The sequence below is a fragment of the Poecilia reticulata genome, chromosome 16 (genome assembly GCF_904066995.2).
Source record: "Poecilia reticulata chromosome 16, P_reticulata-male-v2, whole genome shotgun sequence".
Lineage (NCBI taxonomy): Eukaryota > Metazoa > Chordata > Actinopteri > Cyprinodontiformes > Poeciliidae > Poecilia > Poecilia reticulata.
This window is the reverse complement of record NC_088845.1, coordinates 15,611,597-15,626,670: the sequence shown is the minus strand read 5'-3', so window position 1 is coordinate 15,626,670 and position 15,074 is coordinate 15,611,597. Positions and strand designations below refer to the sequence as shown.

Genomic DNA, 15,074 nt, shown 5'->3' with positions numbered 1-15,074 from the left:
AAGTTAATACATACCGGCAATGCAACCATACATGAAAGATTTCAACAGTAATTTACACTAACGGACACCAACGGTGTCTATTTCTACCGTTTAATAAAGTTTCGTTTCGAATAACAAAAAACTTACTACGTTGTAGTACCTGAAAATAACATGAGAGGACAAGCTATCTGACTTTCTTCTTGTATACTTACAAAAAACAACATTTATAACTTCAAAACAGAACGATAAGTATTATTAACCACTTATATAGTGTATAATTTCATTGTATAATCTGTTAATGACTTATTTTAATTGAAATGCGTTATTCTGATCATAATTGTAAGAGCCATATGAATGAAATGAATGATTATTGAGGTGACGGGAGCGCAGGCTTTTGACACTTGGGTGGTGGGTGTGTCGAGGTGGGCGTGGCTGTCACTGAAGGTATGAATGGGAGCCATACTGGCGTGCTGGCTTTATTATGTTTGAGGAAGTGGGTGCACCGGGTGGTCATAATTTCTGTTGACCGTGTTTAATGCCGTTTATTGTTGGCACTATTGGATGGTTTGGCCTGGTCAGTCAGTGTAAGATTTGAAATAAGACAAAGTGGAATAAATTGATGATTGTAACAACAAAGAAGCGGCCTGGACTTATTTGAAGCACGCGTCGGACAGTTTACAATTCCCCGAGTTATTCCAGTGCGGCCCTCATACATATTTAGCTTTGCCGCACAACTAATAATTAAACTTTAAGACTAAAAAATGAAATCCTACATTCAAATACTGTACGTAATAAGGTCTGTGCGTCACTTGGACCTGATTGGCTCAGCTGGTCTTTGGTGACGTGATCCTCGAATGGCAAACTCAAAACCCGAATCCCACGTCACAGACTGACGTCAATGACCGCCTGAAACAGAGTCCTTGAATGTAGGTCTTCTGCCATCATTTGGTCACTAATCATTTTCTTTGTCTTGCAGGTAAATACTTTAAAAAACAAACAAAAAACAAAAAAACCCAAAACAAAGTCATTAAAGATAGGTTATCCTTTCTTAATGTTCAAGCATCACAATGCAGGATGAAAGAGAATTTTACATTAACAAAATGAAATTGTACATTCAAATACTGTACGTAATAAGTGCTGTGCGTCACTTGGACCTGATTGGCTCAGCTGGTCTTTGGTGACGTGATCCTCGAATGGCAAACTCAAAACCCGAATCCCACGTCACAGACTGACGTCAATGACCGCCTGAAACAGAGTCCTTGAATGTAGGACTTCTGCCATCATTTGGTCACTAATCATTTTCTTTGTCTTGCAGGTAAATACTTTAAAAAACAAACAAAAAACAAAAAAAACCAAAACAAAAGTCATTAAAGATAGGTTATCCTTTCTTAATGTTCAAGCATCACAATGCAGGATGTAAAGAGAATTTTACATTAACAAAATTAAATTGTACATTCAAATACTGTACGTAATAAGGTCTGTGCGTCACTTGGACCTGATTGGCTGAGCTAGTCATTGGTGACGTGATCCTCGAATGGCAAACTCAAACCCGAATCCCACGTCACAGATTGACGTCAATGACCGCCTGAAACAGAGTCCTTGAATGTAGGTCTTCTGCCATCATTTGGTCACTAATCATTTTCTTTGTCTTGCAGGTAAATACTTTAAAAACAAACAAAAAACAAAAAAACCCAAAACAAAAGTCATTAAAGATAGGTTATCCTTTCTTAATGTTCAAGCATCACAATGCAGGATGTAAAGAGAATTTTACATTTAAAAAAAATTAAATTGTACATTCAAATACTGTACGTAATAAGGCCTGTGCGTCACTTGGACCTGATTGGCTGAGCTAGTCATTGGTGACGTGATCCTCGAATGGCAAACTCAAACCCGAATCCCACGTCACAGATTGACGTCAATGACCGCCTGAAACAGAGTCCTTGAATGTAGGACTTCTGCCATCATTTGGTCACTAATCATTTTCTTTGTCTTGCAGGTAAATACTTTAAAAAACAAACAAAAAACAAAAAAAACCAAAACAAAAGTCATTAAAGATAGGTTATCCTTTCTTAATGGTCGAGCATCACAATGCAGGATGAAAAGAGAATTTTACATTAACAAATGAAATTGTACATTCAAATACTGTACGTAAGAAGGTCTGCGCGTCACTTGGACCTGATTGGCTCAGCTGGTCTTTGGTGACGTGATCCTCGAATGGCAAACTCAAATCCCGAATCCCACGTCACAGATTGACGTCAATGACCGCCTGAAACAGAGTCCTTGAATGTAGGACTTCTGCCATCATTTGGTCACTAATCATTTTCTTTGTCTTGCAGTTAAATACTTTAAAAACAAAAGCAAAAAACAAAAAAAACCAAACAAAAGTCATTAAAGATAGGTTATCCTTCCTTAATGTTCAAGCATCACAATGCAGGATGTAAAGAGAATTTTACATTTAAAAAATTAAATTGTACATTCAAATACTGTACGTAATAGGGTCTGTGCGTCACTTGGACCTGATTGGCTCAGCTGTTCTTTGGTGACGTGATCCTCGGATTTCAACCTCAGACCTCGAATCACACGACACAGATTGACGTCAATGACCGCCTGATGCAGAGTCCTTGAATGTAGGACTTCTGTTATCATTTGGTCACTAATAATTTTCTTGGATCGCAGGTAAATGCTCGTAAAAACAAAAGCCATTAAGGATAGGTTATCCTTCCTTAATTTACGAGCATCACAATGCGGGATGAAAGAGAATTTTTAGTCCGGGTCTTTGGACGTGTATGAAAAGGCGGATGTGTGGACTCTGAAAGGCTCAGAGTCCAATCAGAGGCTGGTTTTAAACGGGCTGGTCTCCATTTCGGCTCGTTCGCTGTTAACAAGCTCCTATCGTTTCTGCTCCCCTGGCGGGAAAAGCAAGGAGGAGGCAGATGAATGCTTTAAGAACTTTATTCCTCTTTTGAACAAGTACAACGAACAGCTAACTTCCCTAAAACTAACACACTGCGCTCCCCACAACAACCGGACACTTTTCTCGCTCTTCTTCCTCCCAGCGCCTACATGTTGTTCTCTACTGCCCCTAGGGAAGAGAGGGGGCAGCAGAGAAAGACTGGGCCTGTAAGAGCAGGCAAACTCAAAACCCGAATCCCACGTCACAGATTGACGTCAATGACCGCCTGAAACAGAGTCCTTGAATGTAGGACTTCTGCCATCATTTGGTCACTAATCATTTTCTTTGTCTTGCAGGTAAATACTTTAAAAACAAACAAACAAAAACAAACAGAAGCCATTAAAGATAGGTTATCCTTTAATGGTCGAGCATCACAATGCAGGATGAAAAGAGAATTTTTAGTCCAGATCTTTATTTAAAGGCCTGCATAAAAAGGAGGATGTGTGCAGTATATATGATTATACTTATATAATGTATATTAATTTTAAACAATATATAAGTGTGCCGTTGCTGGTGCATGTCTGATGCAAAGGCTTTCTAACACCTTTCTCACGTCACGACTCTGAAGATCGAAGGATGTTCTCAGCAGGTTTAATGACAATTAAAAGGGTAAAACTGAAATCAAGACAAAAATACAGTAAATATGTGATCATATGCAGCATAAAATACACTACATTCAATTTCATATAGATGTGATGTGATCATCACATCTATATGCGTACATCTAGGCTACCAATTGCGCACCTGATAACCTCGCATCTAATTAACATAACAAACATACTCTACCTTAAAACAACACATTAGAGCGCTATCGCTAGACAGAATCAATGTTACAAAGTTAATACATACCGGCAATGCAACCATACATGAAAGATTTCAACAGTAATTTACACTAACGGACACCAACGGTGTCTATTTCTACCGTTTAATAAAGTTTCGTTTCGAATAACAAAAACTTACTACGTTGTAGTACCTGAAAATAACATGAGAGGACAAGCTATCTGACTTTCTTCTTGTATACTTACAAAAAACAACATTTATAACTTCAAAACAGAACGATAAGTATTATTAACCACTTATATAGTGTATAATTTCATTGTATAATCTGTTAATGACTTATTTTAATTGAAATGCGTTATTCTGATCATAATTGTAAGAGCCATATGAATGAAATGAATGATTATTGAGGTGACGGGAGCGCAGGCTTTTGACACTTGGGTGGTGGGTGTGTCGAGGTGGGCGTGGCTGTCACTGAAGGTATGAATGGGAGCCATACTGGCGTGCTGGCTTTCTTATGTTTGAGGAAGTGGGTGCACCGGGTGGTCATAATTTCTGTTGACCGTGTTTAATGCCGTTTATTGTTGGCACTATTGGATGGTTTGGCCTGGTCAGTCAGTGTAAGATTTGAAATAAGACAAAGTGGAATAAATTGATGATTGTAACAACAAAGAAGCGGCCTGGACTTATTTGAAGCACGCGTCGGACAGTTTACAATTCCCGAGTTATTCCAGTGCGGCCCTCATACATATTTAGCTTTGCCGCACAACTAATAATTAAACTTTAAGACTAAAAATGAAATCCTACATTCAAATACTGTACGTAATAAGGTCTGTGCGTCACTTGGACCTGATTGGCTCAGCTGGTCTTTGGTGACGTGATCCTCGAATGGCAAACTCAAAACCCGAATCCCACGTCACAGACTGACGTCAATGACCGCCTGAAACAGAGTCCTTGAATGTAGGTCTTCTGCCATCATTTGGTCACTAATCATTTTCTTTGTCTTGCAGGTAAATACTTTAAAAAACAAACAAAAAAACAAAAAACAAACAAAACAAAAGTCATTAAAGATAGGTTATCCTTTCTTAATGTTCAAGCATCACAATGCAGGATGTAAAGAGAATTTTACATTAAAAAAAATTAAATTGTACATTCAAATACTGTACATAATAAGGCCTGTGCGTCACTTGGACCTGATTGGCTGAGCTAGTCATTGGTGACGTGATCCTCGAATGGCAAACTCAAAACCCGAATCCCACGTCACAGATTGACGTCAATGACCGCCTGAAACAGAGTCCTTGAATGTAGGACTTCTGCCATCATTTGGTCACTAATCATTTTCTTTGTCTTGCAGGTAAATACTTTAAAAAACAAACAAAAACACAAAAAACAAACAAAACATTTTTTTTTCAATCTTTATTCCAGACCAAAAAGGTCCATAAAAAAAGGAAATAAGAGAAAAATAATAAAATAAAAATAAAATAAAATAAAAAATAAATAAAAAAACATGACATTCACTGAGTCACAAATAAATGATGACACCAATGTTTCCACAATCTTGAGAAAAATCTCACTGTACTAAAAACAGGATTTACTAAAATTTCAATTATATTATTGCATGACACAGAAAATCTACACATACATCTATACATGAGATTCCTGAGCACAGCTGCACATGTGGGAACATCATTATGTACAAACATATGGCTAGCACTGCTCCATCTAGGCACTCTGAGTAGGAGCCTCATGCCGTCATTGTAGGCCACATAAAGTTTCTGCAGGCTACTTTTGTCGTATCTTCGCCACAGATGGGCCGTGTAAAGTGAAGTGCAAAAAGCTTTAAAAAGAGCTATCTTCACAGCGGATGAACACATACTAAACTTTCTGACCAAAGTATTAGCTTGTGCATACATCATACAATACTGCCTACGAATGTCACGATCATCAGACAGGTCATCAGTTATGTAATGTCCCAAATATTTAATTTCATTGCATCTGTTGAGGACAATGCCAGATAAAGAGAAGTCAGGGGTTATCAGATGCTTATCTGCCCTACTTCTAACAATCATAACATTGCTTTTCTTAGCATTATACTTGATGTCAAAGTCACAACCGGGAACAGACCCTTAATAGTTGTTGAAGGCCAGCACTATATGGACTTAAGATTACCAAATCATCTGCATACATTATGTGATTGATTATGCGGTCACCAACTATACAGCCTGTTTTACAACAATTCAGGCGCGTTGATAGTTCATCCATGTAGATGTTAAAAAGGTAAGGGGACAGTAAGCTTCCCTGCCTTACTCCATTACCAACTTTAAACGAATCAGATATTGTGTTGGCCCATTTTACAAACATTGATTGATGACCATACCAGTAAACCAGAATTCTAATTAGATATTTGGGTACACCTCTGCTTTCTAACTTGCCGAACAGTTTTTGGTGATTCACACGATCAAATGCTTTAGAGGCATCAATAAAACACATAAATACTGTAGTGTTGTGCAAATTATACAAGTCTAAAATCTCCTGTAGTGCAAAAATACACGTCTGTGCCATGTTTGGGTTTAAACCGAATTGATTATCGGAGGTCAAGAGAAACTCTTCCAGCCTATTTAAAAGGACTCTTTCTAAAACTTTCGACAAACTACTAGCTAAAGCTATGGGTCGGTAATTCTCCAAAGAGCTAATCTTACCTGCTTTATCTTTAATAATTGGTACCAGAATGACAGATAACATTGAATTAGGTAACAGACCATGTACTAGACAGCCAGTGAAACACATAGAAAGTAATGCACAGAGTTTCTTACTTGCATTTTTCAAATGCTCAGAGGAAATGTTATCCATCCCACAGGCCTTGGTGTCTTTCAGTGTCACAATTGCATGATCTATTTCTTGTGGGGATACATTCACATTCTCATTACTGTGAATATTTGTCATTTCAAAAGTGTCACTTTTGACACAATTAAACAGTGCACTGTAGTGCTCCTTCCATAACTGAGTGATTTCTTTTACACCACTAACACCATCAATAGTAGCTGGAAGTGATGTTTTGCAGTTATTTACTTTCTTTATTTCTTTCCAGAAGTCCTTAACATTATTATTTCCTAACTTTTTAGCAAGAGAGTCAGACCTCATAGTATTTTCATTTCTCCTTATAAATCTTAAAACATATTTAAAATTTGCATTTGCTTATTTTTTGTATTCAAACAAGGGGCCATGTCTCTGTTTACCTGAATCAACCCATGCTTTAAGGGCCCTTCTGGCCTCTGCATGATGTTCTCTTACATAGTCGTTCCAGCCTGGCTTGGTGCTATATGAGCTGGTTTTATGCAGTGGCTTGCTTGAGGTAAGGAGGGACTTCACAACATTCTCATACAAGGTACATAACTCAATACCATGTTGGGGGTCTTTACAATTCATATCACGGCACGAGATTGCTCCCTTTGGTAAGTAAATATTGCTAAACATGTTGTTCGTTCGATAACAATAATCTGATAGATCTTTGTCAGTCAAGTTATCCCATGCTATTTTTCCTATGCTTGTATTATAGTCTGCAAGCAAAACAGAAGGTATGGAATTCATGGTTACACATAAGGAAAATGGTATATGATCACTGGTGGCAAATTCATAGTTGACACGAATGCCCTGAATGGAGTCATGAGCATCAGCTGTACAGATACAATGATCTAACCATGAGGTTGTATGCCATGCATCACTAATATAGGTATAACTGTCGTTAGGCAAGAGCACCTTACTAGAAAGGATTAAGCCATTGTTGAGACAGAATTGCATTAAATGCTTAGCAAATATAGAATGATTATCTGTGACATCTGCATTTAAATCCCCCACAATAAAAAAGCAAGTAGATGGATTATCTTGCATAAAAGACATAATAAAAGACAGTCTATTAAGAAATTCATCTTCGTTTTGAGGACATTCATAAGGTGTGTATATGTTCAGAACAATAAAGTTTTTATCTCCACAGGTGAGCTTAAGTCCAATGGCCCAATCCACATCCAATCTAATCACACTAACCAGCTGATCATATTTTTTGTGCCACAATATTGCAACACCACCGGCTATCCTTCCCCGAATTATTCTGGTGCTAAGGTCGGTAGTGGATTCACCAGCGCCATAAAAGTCTTTATGTATGCAGTTCAGCTTCTCCAGGTCCTGTTTAGCTAAGAATGTCTCCTGCACACACAGTACATCACAAGTCTCCAGTAATTTGTCCACCACAAAGCGACGCGCTCTGTCTGTTTCACTGTGTCCAAACAAAAGTCATTAAAGATAGGTTATCCTTTCTTAATGTTCAAGCATCACAATGCAGGATGAAAAGAGAATTTTACATTAACAAAATGAAATTGTACATTCAAATACTGTACGTAAGAAGGTCTGTGCGTCACTTGGACCTGATTGGCTCAGCTGGTCTTTGGTGACGTGATCCTCGAATGGCAAACTCAAAACCCGAATCCCACGTCACAGACTGACGTCAATGACCGCCTGAAACAGAGTCCTTGAATGTAGGTCTTCTGCCATCATTTGGTCACTAATCATTTTCTTTGTCTTGCAGGTAAATACTTTAAAAAACAAACAAAAAAACAAAAAACAAACAAAACAAAAGTCATTAAAGATAGGTTATCCTTTCTTAATGTTCAAGCATCACAATGCAGGATGTAAAGAGAATTTTACATTTAAAAAAAATTAAATTGTACATTCAAATACTGTACGTAATAAGGCCTGTGCGTCACTTGGACCTGATTGGCTGAGCTAGTCATTGGTGACGTGATCCTCGAATGGCAAACTCAAAACCCGAATCCCACGTCACAGATTGACGTCAATGACCGCCTGAAACAGAGTCCTTGAATGTAGGACTTCTGCCATCATTTGGTCACTAATCATTTTCTTTGTCTTGCAGGTAAATACTTTAAAAAACAAACAAAAAAACAAACAAAACCAAAACAAAAGCTATTAAAGATAGGTTATCCTTTCTTAATGGTCGAGCATCACAATGCAGGATGAAAAGAGAATTTTACATTAACAAAATGAAATTGTACATTCAAATACTGTACGTAAGAAGGTCTGTGCGTCACTTGGACCTGATTGGCTCAGCTGGTCTTTGGTGACGTGATCCTCGAATGGCAAACTCAAATCCCGAATCCCACGTCACAGATTGACGTCAATGACCGCCTGAAACAGAGTCCTTGAATGTAGGACTTCTGCCATCATTTGGTCACTAATCATTTTCTTTGTCTTGCAGGTAAATACTTTAAAAAACAAACAAAAAAACAAAAAAAAACAAAAACAAAAGTCATTAAAGATAGGTTATCCTTCCTTAATGTTCAAGCATCACAATGCAGGATGTAAAGAGAATTTTACATTTAAAAAAATTAAATTGTACATTCAAATACTGTACGTAATAAGGTCTGTGCGTCACTTGGACCTGATTGGCTCAGCTGTTCTTTGGTGACGTGATCCTCGGATTTCAACCTCAGACCTCGAATCACACGACACAGATTGACGTCAATGACCGCCTGATGCAGAGTCCTTGAATGTAGGACTTCTGTTATCATTTGGTCACTAATAATTTTCTTGGATCGCAGGTAAATGCTCGTAAAAACAAAAGCCATTAAGGATAGGTTATCCTTCCTTAATTTACGAGCATCACAATGCGGGATGAAAAGAGAATTTTTAGTCCGGGTCTTTGGACGTGTATTAAAAGGCGGATGTGTGGACTCTGAAAGGCTCAGAGTCCAATCAGAGGCTGGTTTTAAACGGGCTGGTCTCCATTTCGGCTCGTTCGCTGTTAACAAGCTCCTATCGTTTCTGCTCCCCTGGCGGGAAAAAGCAAGGAGGAGGCAGATGAATGCTTTAAGAACTTTATTCCTCTTTTGAACAAGTACAACGAACAGCTAACTTCCCTAAAACTAACACACTGCGCTCCCCACAACAACCGGACACTTTTCTCGCTCTTCTTCCTCCCAGCGCCTACATGTTGTTCTCTACTGCCCCCTAGGGAAGAGAGGGGGCAGCAGAGAAAGACTGGGCCTGTAAGAGCAGGCAAACTCAAAACCCGAATCCCACGTCACAGATTGACGTCAATGACCGCCTGAAACAGAGTCCTTGAATGTAGGACTTCTGCAATCATTTGGTCACTAATCATTTTCTTTGTCTTGCAGGTAAATACTTTAAAAAACAAACAAACAAAAAACAAAACAGAAGCCATTAAAGATAGGTTATCCTTTAATGGTCGAGCATCACAATGCAGGATGAAAAGAGAATTTTTAGTCCAGATCTTTATTTAAAGGCCTGCATAAAAAGGAGGATGTGTGCAGTATATATGATTATACTTATATAATGTATATTAATTTTAAACAATATATAAGTGTGCCGTTGCTGGTGCATGTCTGATGCAAAGGCTTTCTAACACCTTTCTCACGTCACGACTCTGAAGATCGAAGGATGTTCTCAGCAGGTTTAATGACAATTAAAAGGGTAAAACTGAAATCAAGACAAAAAATACAGTAAATATGTGATCATATGCAGCATAAAATACACTACATTCAATTTCATATAGATGTGATGTGATCATCACATCTATATGCGTACATCTAGGCTACCAATTGCGCACCTGATAACCTCGCTATAACCTCGCATCTAATTAACATAACAAACATACTCTACCTTAAAACAACACATTAGAGCGCTATCGCTAGACAGAATCAATGTTACAAAGTTAATACATACCGGCAATGCAACCATACATGAAAGATTTCAACAGTAATTTACACTAACGGACACCAACGGTGTCTATTTCTACCGTTTAATAAAGTTTCGTTTCGAATAACAAAAAACTTACTACGTTGTAGTACCTGAAAATAACATGAGAGGACAAGCTATCTGACTTTCTTCTTGTATACTTACAAAAAACAACATTTATAACTTCAAAACAGAACGATAAGTATTATTAACCACTTATATAGTGTATAATTTCATTGTATAATCTGTTAATGACTTATTTTAATTGAAATGCGTTATTCTGATCATAATTGTAAGAGCCATATGAATGAAATGAATGATTATTGAGGTGACGGGAGCGCAGGCTTTTGACACTTGGGTGGTGGGTGTGTCGAGGTGGGCGTGGCTGTCACTGAAGGTATGAATGGGAGCCATACTGGCGTGCTGGCTTTATTATGTTTGAGGAAGTGGGTGCACCGGGTGGTCATAATTTCTGTTGACCGTGTTTAATGCCGTTTATTGTTGGCACTATTGGATGGTTTGGCCTGGTCAGTCAGTGTAAGATTTGAAATAAGACAAAGTGGAATAAATTGATGATTGTAACAACAAAGAAGCGGCCTGGACTTATTTGAAGCACGCGTCGGACAGTTTACAATTCCCCGAGTTATTCCAGTGCGGCCCTCATACATATTTAGCTTTGCCGCACAACTAATAATTAAACTTTAAGACTAAAAAATGAAATCCTACATTCAAATACTGTACGTAATAAGGTCTGTGCGTCACTTGGACCTGATTGGCTCAGCTGGTCTTTGGTGACGTGATCCTCGAATGGCAAACTCAAAACCCGAATCCCACGTCACAGACTGACGTCAATGACCGCCTGAAACAGAGTCCTTGAATGTAGGTCTTCTGCCATCATTTGGTCACTAATCATTTTCTTTGTCTTGCAGGTAAATACTTTAAAAAACAAACAAAAAAACAAAAAACAAACAAAACAAAAGTCATTAAAGATAGGTTATCCTTCCTTAATGTTCAAGCATCACAATGCAGGATGTAAAGAGAATTTTACATTAAAAAAAATTAAATTGTACATTCAAATACTGTACGTAATAAGGCCTGTGCGTCACTTGGACCTGATTGGCTCAGCTGGTCTTTGGTGACGTGATCCTCGAATGGCAAACTCAAATCCCGAATCCCACGTCACAGATTGACGTCAATGACCGCCTGAAACAGAGTCCTTGAATGTAGGACTTCTGCCATCATTTGGTCACTAATCATTTTCTTTGTCTTGCAGGTAAATACTTTAAAAAACAAACAAAAAAACAAAAAAAAAACAAAACAAAAGTCATTAAAGATAGGTTATCCTTCCTTAATGTTCAAGCATCACAATGCAGGATGTAAAGAGAATTTTACATTTAAAAAAATTAAATTGTACATTCAAATACTGTACGTAATAAGGTCTGTGCGTCACTTGGACCTGATTGGCTGAGCTAGTCATTGGTGACGTGATCCTCGAATGGCAAACTCAAAACCCGAATCCCACGTCACAGATTGACGTCAATGACCGCCTGAAACAGAGTCCTTGAATGTAGGACTTCTGCCATCATTTGGTCACTAATCATTTTCTTTGTCTTGCAGGTAAATGCTTTAAAAACAAACAAAAAAACAAAAAAACCCAAAACAAAAGCTATTAAAGATAGGTTATCCTTTCTTAATGGTCGAGCATCACAATGCAGGACGAAAAGAGAATTTTACATTAACAAAATGAAATTGTACATTCAAATACTGTACGTAAGAAGGTCTGTGCGTCACTTGGACCTGATTGGCTCAGCTGGTCTTTGGTGACGTGATCCTCGAATGGCAAACTCAAATCCCGAATCCCACGTCACAGACTGACGTCAATGACCGCCTGAAACAGAGTCCTTGAATGTAGGACTTCTGCCATCATTTGGTCACTAATCATTTTCTTTGTCTTGCAGGTAAATACTTTAAAAAACAAACAAAAAAACAAAAAAAAACCAAAACAAAAGTCATTAAAGATAGGTTATCCTTCCTTAATGTTCAAGCATCACAATGCAGGATGTAAAGAGAATTTTACATTTTAAAAAATTAAATTGTACATTCAAATACTGTACGTAATAAGGTCTGTGCGTCACTTGGACCTGATTGGCTCAGCTGTTCTTTGGTGACGTGATCCTCGGATTTCAACCTCAGACCTCGAATCACACGACACAGATTGACGTCAATGACCGCCTGATGCAGAGTCCTTGAATGTAGGACTTCTGTTATCATTTGGTCACTAATAATTTTCTTGGATCGCAGGTAAATGCTCGTAAAAACAAAAGCCATTAAGGATAGGTTATCCTTCCTTAATTTACGAGCATCACAATGCGGGATGAAAAGAGAATTTTTAGTCCGGGTCTTTGGACGTGTATGAAAAGGCGGATGTGTGGACTCTGAAAGGCTCAGAGTCCAATCAGAGGCTGGTTTTAAACGGGCTGGTCTCCATTTCGGCTCGTTCGCTGTTAACAAGCTCCTATCGTTTCTGCTCCCCTGGCGGGAAAAAGCAAGGAGGAGGCAGATGAATGCTTTAAGAACTTTATTCCTCTTTTGAACAAGTACAACGAACAGCTAACTTCCCTAAAACTAACACACTGCGCTCCCCACAACAACCGGACACTTTTCTCGCTCTTCTTCCTCCCAGCGCCTACATGTTGTTCTCTACTGCCCCCTAGGGAAGAGAGGGGGCAGCAGAGAAAGACTGGGCCTGTAAGAGCAGGTCATTGTTTTTACTGACAGCAATCTGTCATGTGACTAAACCTTTAATAGTCATATGACATGTGAAATAGAAATATGATGTAGATATATAGCAATAGATATTTAAATCTTCATCACAGTATTTATATACCGTCTTTGAATGCAGGTCATCTGTGATAATTTAGCCACTTTGTCTTTTCGTTGCCTTGTCAATATTTGTAAAAACAAAAAAGAAAATATCCTACTAGTTTATAAAATGTATGACCATATACTCATATAATGCCTAAGTATATATGTTGCCTTTCAGTAAATGTGAGCAATTTAGTTGAATAGCAGTGCTGCAGGGAAAGAAACGTGCGTGAGAACATTAATTCACTCGTTTCGGTAACTAACAGTAACTAAAAGTCAGTTCAATATATGGAAACTGTCGAATGAACAGATTTCACTGAATCTCTCGAATTTATGCCACAATTGTCATCTCAATTGTGGCATAAATTAGACGGATTCATTACAGATTATTTGATCAGACTAATAAACTTCTAGTTGCAGTAATTATCTTCTTTTTTTTTTGCCCTCCAGGTTCTCAGTGATGTTCATGCAGCACGATACATCCACGGCGTGGCGGTGCACTGGTACCTGGACAGTCTCGTCCCTGCAGAGGCGAGCCTGGGAGCCACCCACCAGCTGTTCCCGGAGTACTATCTGTTTGGCACGGAGGCCTGTGCGGGCTGGAGCTCAGTGGACCGCGGGGTGAAGCTGGGCAGCTGGGACCACGCGGAGCAGTACGCACATGACATCCTAGAGGTGAGCTCATCTCAGGGTCGGTGCTTGTTCAGTCAGATCCGCTTGTTGCAGACGTCAGATTTGACATGCAGCGAGTCGTCCCGGAGAGGCGCGTCTCCCTTCCCTTCCACACTGCAGTGCAGGTTAAATGTTACACTCTGCTGCACACACGCACACACACGCACACGCACACACACACACACACACACACACACACGCACCCCCCCACACACACACACACACACACACACTACAGCAACTGCCTGCAGGGCTGCAGAGCAAGCTGGAACTGGTGTTCTGTGTCATCTTACTTCACTTTCGCAGGGGGAAACTGGAGTCCTTCCATTCATTTTGTGCTCATTCAGGTATTAGACGTAGCCTGAGTCAAGAAGAACTTGATCCTGGTCACACCTCTCTGTCGGTGTTACATGCTAAAACTTTAATGCGCTTTACTGGGGTTGTATGGGACGGATGAAAGGTAAAGCGTAAATGTGTAGTGGACGGCAAGTGATGCTTGGGTTTTCAAATAATTTTAGAAAGACAAATCTGAAAAGCATTGCACGTCTACGTACTCGATATCTGCAGCATCAGTTTTTACTGGAGGAACAGTCGGAAGTCCTTTGGGCATTTTTTTCACACAGCTAGAAATGGAAATGTTTGCCTGCTCTTCCTTCTATTCAGTCAGACTAGAAGGAGTAAATGTGTAAACGTCAGTTTTCAAGACTTGCCAAATATTCTCAGTTGAATTTTGGTCTGGACTTTGACTGAACCACTCATCTAGCTTTGGCTCCAACTTATCGTCTTCTGGATGCTGTTACATTAGATTTTATTTAGAAATGTCAGCGGGAAGAGGGGTACATACAAAATGCACATCGCACTATTGTAAAAACGTTTTAAAAACATGTTCATTCTTAATTTCAGTTAACCCTGCCAGCATGCCTAGGTGGGCTCCATGTGGGGGAAAGGAGGCCAGACCATATGGGTCCCATATGGGTTTGTCCGCGGGTTCCACGGTGGCCCCATATATCAGCCCTCCTTTCCCCCACATGGGGCCCACCTAGGCATGCTGGCAGGGTAAGGC

The 15,074-nt window shown here is 39.2% G+C and overlaps 1 protein-coding gene across 1 annotated transcript in view; it reads left to right on the top strand.

Moving 5' to 3' along the window:
* Positions 1–15,074, top strand: part of gba1 (glucosylceramidase beta 1) — an 89,104-nt gene that overhangs the window by 71,936 nt on the left and 2,094 nt on the right. Inside the window, exon 9 of the mRNA XM_008431764.3 lies at positions 13,790–14,014. Coding sequence (XP_008429986.2) covers positions 13,790–14,014 — 225 coding nt within the window. The remainder of the gene's footprint in view (positions 1–13,789; positions 14,015–15,074) is intronic.